The sequence below is a fragment of the Plecotus auritus genome, assembly GCF_963455305.1.
Source record: "Plecotus auritus genome assembly, chromosome: 6".
Classification (NCBI taxonomy): domain Eukaryota; kingdom Metazoa; phylum Chordata; class Mammalia; order Chiroptera; family Vespertilionidae; genus Plecotus; species Plecotus auritus.
In genome coordinates, this window is record NC_137773.1 from 54,831,528 (window position 1) to 54,845,068 (window position 13,541).

The 13,541-nt window shown below is 38.4% G+C and overlaps 1 protein-coding gene across 3 annotated transcripts in view; it reads left to right on the forward strand.

Annotated features, from left to right (window-relative positions):
* The window catches only part of HHIP (hedgehog interacting protein), an 87,486-nt gene that overhangs the window by 4,501 nt on the left and 69,444 nt on the right, over positions 1-13,541 (forward strand). For all 3 annotated transcript variants that reach the window (XM_080672383.1, XM_080672382.1, XM_080672381.1), the window contains exons 2-4: positions 2,096-2,288; positions 10,035-10,191; positions 11,025-11,226. In XM_080672383.1, coding sequence (XP_080528509.1) covers positions 2,096-2,288; positions 10,035-10,191; positions 11,025-11,226 — 552 coding nt within the window. The remainder of the gene's footprint in view (positions 1-2,095; positions 2,289-10,034; positions 10,192-11,024; positions 11,227-13,541) is intronic.

Here is a 13,541-nt window from a genome sequence, read left to right on the forward strand (position 1 = left end):
AGACTATTGGTTCATTGAAACCAAAGCCAGAATGATGGCTCTATCTATCTTCAAATGGGTATTTACACTGCAGACCTCACACAGAGCAAAATGTTACCATCCTGCTGGGCCGGAACAGCATGAAACTTTACAAAGAATAATATTATACTTGATTTCAGATAATTTATTGAATCCTATTTCTGAAACTTTTGATGAGAGATCTTGTGGCCAGGACACATTCCAAAAATTGTAAAAGAGAAAATTCTTTAGGCACTAACTTCAAGCTCTTCCTGGACAGCAGCTGGGAGAGAATATGGGGATCATTTTGTTTCAGCTATAAAAAAAAAAAAAAAATGGAAGCGTGCATATTCTCCATAAAACCAAAGGTAATTACATTGCAGTTTTTCCGCCAGCAAAGGAGGTGGTTTTAGCATCCTGTAGTTGTTTTGTTCTTAGAGGACTGATGTATGATAAACAAACAGAACCAAGTTGAACAGTATTAATATTGAATGGATCTGGTGAGGTCTGCCAGAGTATGGACAATAAAAGACATTTAAAACATTCTTGGAATGCAAATTCTAAGTGTCTGGTGTATATTTCCTTTTAGAAAATTTTAACCATTTAAGCAATTGTCATTTAAATAAGTTGATGAAAATTAAAATGTACATATAATTGTGATTAGAAGTGACTTCTGAATATTGTAGATATGTAGTTACAACATATTGTAAATTTTTTTCTGAAACTGAGTAACTTCTATGGAATTTAAGTTGCTTTGCTCTTGAAGATCCAAATTTTGTGATCACCTAGAATAATTTATTCTAAAAGAAAATAAAAGCCATACGATGTACTCAAATTAGAACCTCAGTTTGTGAATGAAATATTTGCTTTAAACAATGATCTATATATTAAAATATTAACTCCAGTTCATAGTTCTAAAGAAATGATTAGGTACAGATATAGTTACATAAATTGGGAAAAGGTTGAAAATTCAATCCCATTAGGGTTTTTTTCAATATGAAAAATCAGTTATTGGTTTGGACAGCACTATATTTCAAATATTGTGCTGATACTGTTCCTCTATATTAATTAGAGGGACTCCTGAAATCAGTTTTTTAAAGTTAGTACTAAGGCACTGAGACCTAACCTCAGTGAATCAATGACACCCAAATTGGTCTTATTGAAATAAAAGACATACTACTGTATAAATAAAGATAAAAGCATGCCTTTCCCCATCAAGACTTACTAAATACTATACAAAAGCACTTTTATTAGACTCTTGAGTTTATTCATGCATATAACATACCTGAGGAGCTAGTTAGAAAGTTTTTCCTGGCTTTGATATAATGAATAATAAAAATTGGTCTTAAACCCATTTGATTCAGCTCCAGGTATTATTTTTATAGAACATGAAAGGGAGAAATTTTTCCCCACTTTAGAAAACTTTCCCTATGCAATTTTAGATTGAATATTAATTAAAATTAGAAAAATGTAATTCAAGTTAACATCTTTGAGAATATCAAATTAGGAATTTCAGGAGTGAAATAGATTTTTACCCAAGACACAAATAAACCATATATGTTTTTTAAAATTCTGCTTTACATATATAGGGTGTCCCAAAAAAATGTATATACACTCATTTCTGTAGATTCTTTTAAATTTTGAAAATGAACGGTATGTTAATAAACACTGACTTTATAATCATTCAAGGTGTATACATTTTTTGGGAGACACCCTGTTAGTGGATAAAGGTATTTGGAATTTTAAAGTTAAGTATCAATCACTATACACTTTGAAGCAGAGTAAAGTGATAAAGAGATAAAGGGTCTCACTATAATTGTCATTTAATTTTTTTTACACCTGAAAGGCAGATAAACCACTTTGATTTGCAAGAGTAAGAAGACTTTTGTCCATCCCCTACCCTTGGCTCTCCCATCCCTCACAAGAGAGGACTTGTATATCCTTATAAAGGCATTCTCTATTGTCACGTGGCAGTTCTTTTCAGACAACTGTATTGGCTAAATCATACTTTTCTAGTTACATGATTACAAAATAAAAAGCAACTAAACCTAACTTCGCATCACTAAAAAGGAGTTTATTTCTGATTTATGGCTTTCAGATATTTTCTGTGAACAACAACACCGAATGTGGGAAGTTACTGGAGGAAATCAGATGTGCGCTTTGCTCTCCATATTCTCAGAACCTGTTCCACTCACCTGAGAGGGAAGCCTTGGACAGAGACCTAGTCCTTCCCCTGCTCTGCAAAGACTATTGCAAAGAATTCTTTTATACTTGCCGAGGCCACATTCCAGGTAAAGATGCATACATTACATAAACTGCAGAATATCCTTCCAAGATACCTGTCCTTAAATGCTTGCATCCAGGAGTATAAAATGTATCTCATCTTTCAACAAACCTATTCTTTCCTCATAACTAACCTTTTCAAATTTGTAAACTTTTTTTTTTTAAAAAATATATTTTATTGACATTTTACAGAGAGGAAGGGAGAGGGATAGAGAGCTAGAAACATCGATGAGAGAGAAACATCCATCAGCTGCCTCCTGCACACCCCCCACTGGGGATGTGCCTGCAACCAAGGTACATGCCCTTGACCGGAATCGAACCCAGGACCCTTCAGTCCGCAGGCCGACGCTCTATCCACTGAGCCAAACCGGTTTCGGCTCAAATTTGTAAACTTTTATTGCTGCTAAATGGGATTATTGTCAATTCGGTCCACAAGTAGTACGTTGGTTTTGTTGAAATGTTCTGCTTTTTGTTGTTATTGTTAAATCGGTAATACAGTCAGTGATCTTTACACATGTTAGATTATCAGTACAAATTTCTTACTGGTTTCTCCTTTACCCACCTACATCAATATCAAGACAGCCTCCCCCTCTACACAGTTGACACATAAATGCAGATTGTCCACTGACTTTTAAGGTATTCCCTTAAATAAGATACAATTAAAAAATAAAAAGTAAAGCTGTACAAAGCACTTTGACATATAATGACTAATTTGCGCTTCAGAAACCCTGGGAGATAGGTAGGAATTGTCCACTTGATTGATAGGACACCTGAGGCTCCAGAGGCGTGAAATGCCTCCCCCTAAGTTGTGCAGTGAGAAAGTGATAGGGTGCACAGAGAAGTTCTCATGCTGACAGTCATCCAAGTCTACCTGGTCACTATCATGTTTTGGACCCTAATAAACATATACATTCTTGGGCATTGATTAATTTTACCATCAAATGTTTGTAAACTTTGGTTGTTGGTTTAGTTGGAAGAATCAACATAGAGGTAGAAAAGAATTTAAGGAGACAGCTTTTGTTTAGTTAGGCAAAGTCACACACAAACAAATCTGGAGCTAACAGTGTAGAAAACCCCATGGCACTGGAGGAAAAGGCAAGCTTTAAGAACTCTGGGATGAAGCCGAAACCGGTTTGGCTCAGTGGATAGAGCGTCGGCCTGTAGACTGAGGGGTTCCAGGTTCGATTCCGGTCAGGGGCATGTACCTTGGTTGTGGCCACATCCCCAGTTGGGGGAGTGCAGGAGGCAGCTGATTGATGTTACTCTCTCATTGATGTTTCTAGCTCTTTATCCCTCTCTCTTCCTCTCTGTAAAATATCAATAAAATATAAAAAAAAAAAGAACTCTGGGATGCACTTAGATAATTTTTTTCATTGCTATGCACATTTCACTTTTTTCTCTGACCCACAAAAAGTATAGATTTCCTTTTTTTTTTTTTTTTTTTGCATTTTTTATAGAACTCTCTTAATAACCTAAGAAAACATTTTGACTAGGGTTACTTGCTTCCTTTGGTATAGCATAACATGGATCTAAACCCATTCAATGTGAAAATATTATTATTGTCTTTATAAACTACAGTCATGTTTCGAAGGCCTTTTTTTAAGCCAGCTGTTTCTCCCTCTTTATCACATTCCCCAAAGCAAAGTAGAATAGGTCACGGTTGCCTAGATGGCCTGTCGAGAAGCGATAACAGATTAGGTCCCATAAAGGCCTGCTGCAAATTTCAAGTCTTAAAGGTTCGCCTTGACCACCGTAAGCTGAAAGTGATGTGAACACTTAGCATTTTCATCTACCTCTATCTGCTTGAGTTCAAGACAACCAGGCTGGATTTGGGAACTCATCTGTGGGGGTCTTCCTGTATCTGAAGTTATTTTAGCTTCCAAAACAAACAACAGAAAGCGATACCCACTGTAAGAGGGAGCACAGCAAACAGCTCAGGAGCCAGAGCGGCAAGCACCTCACTCCCCAGATCAACATATGTGGTGACGAATGACAAATTTATTTTTCTACAGAGTTTGTATATATGTAAAACTGCTGAAGTGCATCAAGATGTCAAGTGCTTTTGGTGGCCACCCAGGCTGCCTTGAAAGATAACCAGATGAAAGCTCCACTCCAGTGGTGGATGGAGCAGCCAGGGCACTTCCCAGGGACAGGCTAGCAGGCTGCAGGCACTCGCAGAGGGGCCTTCCTCTGGATCCATCAAATGCAAATAATCGCTCTAAATACAGGTCCCCAAAGTAAGCTGTAATAACACTATTTGTGTTCCTTATGTTGATCAGTTTGTTAGCCAGACTGATCCTTGGCACGTAGGTTATCATTTCCTAAAGTATGATGAATAGGATGGTAATCTGCCCTCTGCCCTTCCCCCAAACCCAGAAGACTCTAGAATTCTAGAACACTGATTTTTCAGAAATTGCTCAAAAAGCAAGTTTGTAATATTTTCACCTTAAGTCTATTTAGTGATATGGTTTACTTTTACCTGAAGTTCAAAATGGTAAAAACAAAAAAACAAACCAGCGACTTTGTGATTTTTTTTATAAGAAACTAGTTAACATATTTTGACTATGCTTATTAATACCTCATCTTTCTGTAAATCAAAAACATGAAGAGGAAGGCATCCTAAGGTATGTATTTTGCTAAAGCAAATGCTGAAAGGGGTTGAAAATAATTCCAGAGACATCTTCATTTCTTCCTCCCTTGCCCAATACATCCTATATAATAAAGAGGTAATATGCAAATTAACTGCCACATCCTCACAAGATGGCTGCCTACAACCAGGATGGTTGCCTACAACCAGGCCGGCAGGGGGGTTAGTGAGGGACGACCAAACGACTGAACAGCAGGCTGCATGGGGCGACCAGGCCGGCGGTGGGGGGGCCATGAGGGGCAACCAGGCCGGCGGGGGGGGGGGGGGCAGTTGGGGGTGACCAGGCCAGCAGGGGGGCAGTTGGGGGTGACCAGGCCAGCAGAGGCGGGCAGTTGGGGGCGACCAGGCCAGCATGGGGGGGGGCAGTTAGGGGTGACCAGGCAGGTAGGTAGGTGAGCGATTAAGAGCCAGAGGTCCCGGATTGTGAGAGGGATGTTTGACTGGCAGTTGGACATCCCCCGAGGAGTCCCGGATTGGAGAGGGTGAAGGCTGGGCTGAAGGGACCTCCCCCTCACCCCGCCCCATGCACAAATTTCATGCACTAGGCCTCTAGTAAAAGAATAAATATGTAAATGACCTGTCCCTTTGCTTCACCTTCATGGTTTTAATAAACACACCAGTCACTTTGGAATACTCTGACACCTGAAAGATAGCTACTTTCTAGAAACTTTAATGTAGAAATATTCATGACCTGCTTATTCTCTCCCCCCACAAAATGAGAAAAGAATTTAAGTTAAAAATCACAAAAGTGAGGATACTCTAGAGTTTTCTTAATCATAATATTTGCTAGTTGTGAATTTACTTTGGGAGGTAAATTCTTAAAACTTCTAAAAAGTACCAAAATTACAAAACAAAACAAAACATCACAGGAACAACTTTCTGAACACCACAGGTCTTCTCTTCTGCCTGAATTATGACAAACAGAGTGGGTGCTTTTCTGTTCACTAAGTGATGGCACACCACACTCGACAGCCTTGTTTCTTCCATTCATCACTATTAAAATGATTTTTATCACTCTAAGATGTCATCTGTAGGTTACTGCAGTGTGAAATGTCTGTACACAATTAGTTCAATTGGTTTAATCCCGTTGCTAATGAGGCCAAGGTCATTTTTTCCTTATCATGATGAACACCACATGCAATGAGGAAAAATAACTTTTCTCCAGCATACATGCTGAGAGAAAAGCTAGAGTGGGGACTTCTCCACTGAGAATATTTATTCACATGTTAGTGTTTTATGGGGTGCTTCATGGTGTAGTAGGACTGGGTTCATGATCCAGGAGAGAAAAGTTCCAGGTCCAAGATAGTTGATAAGTTATCAGGAGTTTAAACAAAAAAAAAATCAGTGAACATCCATTATGAGTGGACTTGATCATAATATGATGATCCAAGGTGAGCTAGACACTCACTTTGAATAGGATGTGCTTCAGTTTTCCAAAGAAGGGTACCATTTGGTGAATTAATCTTCCCTGGCAATAAATGGTAGCCCAATGTCCTGAACATCTCAAACATGCCCCTTTTTATGTAAAAGTCTTCTGAGTCGGCTTCCTCCTTCAAACTTAGATGACTCAGTGAGTCTAGAATTTGTAAAAAGCTCAGAGTAATTAATTGTGAACCTTCTGTTTTTGCTTTGTTTTTAATTTGCTAAAAGAGTGTGGTACCCCCAGGAACCACAGAGTTTATGAATCGGCACCATTAATCTTCTGATGTCCCATTTGAAAATGATTTTTCATTTCCTTGTTTGTCCCCAGCTAATAATTCCTTATAAAATGGAATCAGCCACCAGCATTGTTCCTTCATTTCCCCTTAAGATGTTATTGGTTTGCAGACTGTAAGACTGGAATGCAGACTTTAAAAAAACAGCAACAGCAAACAACCAAAATTGAAATTTCTTCTGAATTGTGCTTTGAAATTTTTCTATGGTCCTGGAGGCAAACATCACATTAACACCAAATTTCTCCTTCATACATTCAGTTATAAATATATCCATAGTCTGACAGTCTTCCTGAATGCATGGAGTTCTTCCTGCTTGATGGTCAATTTATCCTATCTAATAAAAGAGTAATATGCAAATAGACCATCACTCCAACATACAAGATGGCTGCCCCCATGTGGTCAAAGATGGCTGCCCCAATGTGGACACAAGATGGCCACCACAAGATGGCCAGCAGGGGAGGGCAGTTGGGAGGGACCAGGCCTGCAAGGGAAGGCAGTTGTGGGCAATCAGGCCAGCAGGGGAGGGCAGTTGGGAAGGACCAGGCCTGCAAGGGAGGGCAGTTGGGGGCTATCAAGCCTGCAGGGGAGGGCAGTTAGGGTGACCAGGCCAGCAGAGGAGGGAAGTTGGGGGCGACCGGGCCTGCAGGGAAGGGCAGTTGCGGGGTACGCAGGCCTGCAGGGGAGAGCAGTTGGGGGTGACCAGGCCTGCAGGGGAGGGCAGTTAGGGCCAAACAGGCTGGCAGGGGAGCAGTTAGGCATCAATCAGGCTGGCAGGGGAGTGGTTAGGGAGTGATCAGGCTGGCAGGCAGAGGCAGAAGTGGTTAGGGGCAATCAGGAAGGCAGGCAGGCAAGCAGTTGGGAGCCAGCAGTCCTGAATTGTGAGAGGGATGTCCAACCGCCCGTTTAGGCCCAATGGATCAGGCCTAAATGGGCAGTTGGACATTCCTTGAGGGGTCCCAGATTGGAGAGGATGCAGGCTGGGCTGAGGAACACCCCCCCCCCCCCCGTGCATGAATTTTGTGCACCGGGCCTCTAGTATATAATAAACATATACTCTATATCTTATATGTAATGTAAATATATAGATATAATACACATAATATATATGGTATAAACATATATAGTATACGTAATATAAATATATAGATATATTAGATATAACATATATACATATATACATAGCGACTGAACGACCAAATAACCGGTTGACCAGTCACTATGATGCACACTGACCACCAGGGGGCAGATGCTCAATGTAGAAGCTGCCCCCTGGTGATCAGTGTGCTCCCACAGGCAACCATTGCGCCCCCCTTACCCCCAGCTGTTTGGCCCGGATCAGTCCCGATTGGGGCGGGCTGGCCTACCAAGCTCCTGCAGTCCCTCCTGTGGTCCCGCCTGCTGGCCAGCCTGCCCCGATCAGCCCAGGGCCCTGATCAGGGTGGGAGACAGCCCTGATCGCCCCAATTACTGGCCAGGCCGAAGGATCCCACCCATGCGCGAGTTCATGCACCGGGCCTCTAGAGTGTGTGTGTGTGTGTGTGTGTGTGTGTGTGTGTGTGTGTGTATTTTTTTTTTTTTTGGAGATATATTTATCTCTGACAAAAAAAGATCTAGCCCAAAACTGTTCAAAAAGTTTGATTTAGCAGCTCGGTGTTCCTTCTTTTTCCTCTGGCAAATTTGTTGGACACCCCTAGGCAGCTTTCCTCCGTCTGCTTAGCCATTAAAGGCTGGAGGAGAAAAGTGACCTTTTGCAAATAGTGAATTGCTGCAGATGAGTAAATGTTGCTGCAGCGTTCACCTCTCTCTTCAATGTCTAATCCCTGATTTTTTATTAAACAAAGGTAACTTCTTCCAGCTGCCTTGCTCTCCCCTGCAAGGAGCACCCTTCCCAGCTGCCCTGCCTCCTTTTTCTGTCCACACCTCCCACCCAACCCCCACCCCCACACACATACACACATACACTCTCAAGGACATCTGCTCTTTCTTGCCTGGTTCCCAAAGATAAGATGTTTCTCAATAGCCTAATCAGATACTGGCCTTAAAGAATCTGCCTCAGAAATTTAGGGGTCATACATTTTACCCAAAAGTTAGGTAAAAAATCTATATCAAGTTTTAACCATTTGAGACCCTCAGTTCCCAAGAATAGTTTTAGGTTTAAAGGGACTTTGGTCAAGCTCACAGGAAAGAAATATGTCTTACATAATCCATTGATAAGCCTCACTTGGTTGTCCCCAAATTCTTGTTCTTAGAAATCCATGCAAACTAGAATGTATTATACAACTTCTGAATGTCAACTAAGTTACCACATGCCTTTATCACAACATTGATGGGGCATGATAATCTGACTTGTTAGGTAAAAATCAAAACATTAAACATAATGAAAGGTATGAGACCGAAAGCAGGAATTTAGAACTTCATAAATTTCATATAAAGTCAACTCTAGTAGCAACAAACTATTTTGATAGCAGAAATCATCAGAATATGGAAGTGAATAATTAATATGCCCTCCTCCCAAAAACCATCACCTTATTAACTCAAATGTTAAAAGTAATGTCAAAATTATATTTGATCATAAAGTCCTCATCTTATTCAAATATAGCTCTTTTTATTTCATAAAAATTGTTACTATGTAAGCAAAATTGTTTTTTTCAGATGCCTATATTGCATTTTTTGTTTTGGCTTGTTAAAATTATTTTTCAGTGAAGGGTGGTATGTCAGCTATTGTGCTTGAGAAAATTGAAAGGATATTTTAAATATAATTTTTGTCTTGCAGAATAATAATTTTCTCCTTTGAGTGAAGTGTAGAAAACAGCACCTACATATTTAAAAATGGTGGCTCTGTTATCAACATCAATTCATTGCTCAATCATTCATTATAGTGTATAATGACCTTGTGATAGTTATTAGATTTATTTTTTAATCATATGTAAGTGACAATATAGTAAGAATTATAAAATGGCCCAAACTAGCACCTGATGGTCTATCTCTTTCTTGATTCTAATTTGCTCTTCTTAGGAAATTATTAGTACTCTAGGGCAAAAAATGCTGAATAGCGATTGGATAAGCTCACCAGTGCAACATGTGATCACTGGGGAAGCTTGAAAGTAAATCAATGCAATAACAAGGAATGCTGGGTTTCATATAATGTGTATTTCATATGAGCCTTTTAAAATATCCAATATGACATAATTTCACTTTTACTGAACATCTCAAGTTTTGATTAAAAAATGAAAATCCCAAACAAAAAAAAAGTTTTTCTTTCTTTTTTGTCTATATACTTTCCTAGATTATTCGTATAGTTCCTAAAAAATTCTTTCCTTGTGTTTTTATCTCTCCAATAGGATGTTTTTACATGCCACTATTTCTAATGAGCCTTTTTACATTTTTTAAAGGTTTCCTTCAAACTACTGCTGAGGAGTTTTGCTCTTACTATGCAAAAAAAGATGGTGGGTTGTGCTTTCCCGATTTTCCAAGAAAACAAATCAGAGGACCAGCGTCTAACTACTTGGACCAGATGGAAGAATATGACAAAGTGGAGGAGATCAGCAGGTTCATAAAGATAATGCTCTTTAACCTTTTTTTTTAAAAAAAAAAAAAACACTAACAAATCTTGTGGTTTTGAAAGTGACTCATCTTTCTTTGCTTATGTCCAGCAGCTATACCCTCCACATGCTTTTCTTTTCTTTTTAGTAGTTTGCTTCTCTAACGTCATATTAGCGTAAATGCTTTTAATGCTTAGATTACTAATCTTATGAGCTTGGCTTCTCTATGATTCATGTGAATTTTATGAGTATAGTTTTAACTTGAAATGTATGCTTGCTGTTAGGGTATGATGCACATTATTATTAGCCAATCAGGGTTTTATAAATAGATCTTAGAACTTTCTCTTGAGTGCCCTTCAATAAGGTTTAATTATTGTGAGTAAAGCTCATTTTAATTATAGTCACTGAAAGATGAGATAATGAGCTTATGAAGTTTTAAAATATATGTATTTTTTGAAGCTAGGTGGTGTGTGAATGGTAGTTCTTTAAAAAACTTTTTAAAAATTTGTTCAATTACAGTTTACGCTCAATATTATTTTGTATTAGTATCAGGTATACAGCATAGTGATTAGACAACCATATAGTTGACAAAGTGTTCCCCTCAATATTTCCAATACATGTTTTGAAATTCTCTTTTACTTTCTGATAGGGGGCTGTTTGGTTTTATTTCTCCCCAATTGAAAAGAATTTCAAAGAATCATGTTGTGCCTTGGGTTAGCAGCCCTTCAGGACCATCCAAACCATTGCTTCCTAGAGGCAATGTATTTTGAAAGGATGCTAAGTGCATCCCTTCCATCCTTCACCTTAAACATCACTTACCGGTTTCTTTCATTTGTCTAGAAAGCACAAGCACAACTGCTTCTGCATTCAAGAGGTTGTGAGTGGGCTGCGCCAGCCCGTCAGCGCCCTCCACAGTGGGGACGGCTCACACCGGCTCTTCATCCTGGAAAAGGAAGGTTACGTGAAGATACTCACCCCCGAAGGAGACATTTTCAAGGAGCCTTATTTGGACATTCACAAACTTGTTCAAAGTGGAATAAAGGTTGGCTTTTTAAATTTTATTTATCTTTGCTCTGGCTATGTTAATTTTATTTTAGTGGTATCCTCACTAAAGATATTTCTTTGTAATAAAAGAATGTTTAAGGAGAAAATAAGGAAACACCATAGGGGAACAATAACTGTGGCAACTGAATCGGCACAATGACAATTTTTCTAACTTTATTTTTATTGTTGACACTATTACAGTTGTCCCCACCCACCCCCCCTTTAATGATGTTTGGTGACTATTAAGCGGTGCAAGCAGATTGGTACTTGGACATGCTTTCCCTATGTAATTTACACATTTAAAATCATTTTTGGTTTTATAAAGTATTTGTTGAAATGTTATTTAATAGGCATAATACTTGCAATTGTAGATTTGTATATCAGCATTTGCTAGTACAAACAAAGAGGTCTTTTGGTTATTTTGGCAACTGCAAGTCATTCTTTACCACATCTGTGTTTGAGCCTGTGTCATAAAAGATGCTACTTATACTATGACTTCCTTGAATAATGTTTTCACAGGTAAGTTACATATTTTTATCTATGGTATAACAAGTCATCTTGTAATATATTAGCACATCTTTTGTCTTCTTTCCCACTTCTCCAATTTGAGTTAAGTAAACTAGTAGGTATGTAAATAAAATTACCAAATTTGTTTCAAAAGAGAGTAATGCAGTATAATATTAGCAGTACTAAGCTGTAAAGCAAATTGTGGCATTCTAAAATTGAGGCAGTGGAACAACTCCTGACTATTTTAGAATGAAACAATTAACTGTTTGCAATTGGGGATGAGCTGTATATGATTTGAGAAGAACTAGTTATCTTTTTCAATTTTTAACTGGCAAAAACATTAAAGGAGGATTTATACTCTTCTACTCCTATAGAAATAAACTCCTCCTTGCTTTGTTAAGCTCTACTCATAGGTAAGAACATCAAAACAAGAACAAACAAGTTGGAAAAAATATATTCCTCAGATCTATATATTTGGTACCTACCATGTAAAACAATTAGAATGACTTAATTAGAATATAGGAAATGCCATATTGTTGGGACCACCCACCTCAACCTCATGTGTGACAGCATTACTGAGGCATACTGCCTAAGAGAGGTGCCTTTTGGTACTTCCAGTCCCTTACGGAAAAGGACTTTGGCACCAAGACACAGATCATTTGGGAAATCTGTTTAGCCCAGTAGTTTCAATTGTCTCCCAATAATTTTTTTTCTTTAAAATTCACTGCAAATAATCAAAAGTCTCTTAAAATGATGCATTAGCATTTTGCACATCAGAGTTCAATCAATACATTCTGAAATGTGTTCTCATCAGTCACTGCCCGTGTTCCGGGTGAGGGAGGGTAGAATGAAGATGCAGCCACAAGTGCATCACTCAATAGCACTGTATTTTTCCTCCTGTGCAAGCTGAGCAGGCTCTCCAGAACAGAGAAATTGTCATCCCATCAATTAGAGAATGTCACTAGTAACATCTTGACATACTTCCTTCCAGTTTTTATATTAACATTGAATGAATTTTTCCTGAGTACAAAGCTAATACAGGTCCATATTAATAAATGCAGAAACATACAAAAGAAGATGCTTTCTTATAGTTTTTATGCTAAAAAGCTTTAAAATAAAATTGAAATCAAACCATATAAACATCTTTTTAGCCTTCTTTCTTCACCTAATAATATGTCATGAGTATGTTACCAGATTTGGAAATTTTTCTCAATAAATCCATTTCCTTTTTATGAGACATTTGGGATGACTCTAGTCTTTTCTTTTTTATCATTGTTACTTATCATTCTTATGGATGACTTTCTTAGAATTCATAAAAAGGGCATTACTGAGTCGAAGGGCATCCACCATATACATGCACATTAACAATTTGCTCTAAAATATAATGTTTTCAAGTATTTGCAAGGTTAATATATAATTTTCTAATATTATTTTAGTAAAAATGTTGGTGTTGAAAGGATACGTATGAGCCCTAGCTGGTTTGGCTCAGTGGATAGAGCGTCAGCCTGTGGACCGAAGGGTCTCGGGTTCGATTCCAGTCAAGGGTATATGCCCGGGTTGCAGGCTCAATCCCCAGTGGAGGGTGTGCAGGAGGCAGCCAATCAGTGATTCTCTCTCATCATTGATGTTTCTATTTTTCTCTCCCTCTCTCTTCCTCTCTGAAGTCAATAGAAATATTTAAAAAAAAGAAAGAAAAGATGCATATGATGAAGTGTAAATGAAAGAAATGAGCTAAAAATACTTGAAATTTTTGTTGTAAGAAGCAACAACAAAAAACTGGTGTTCTTATTTCTACTTTAACCGTCT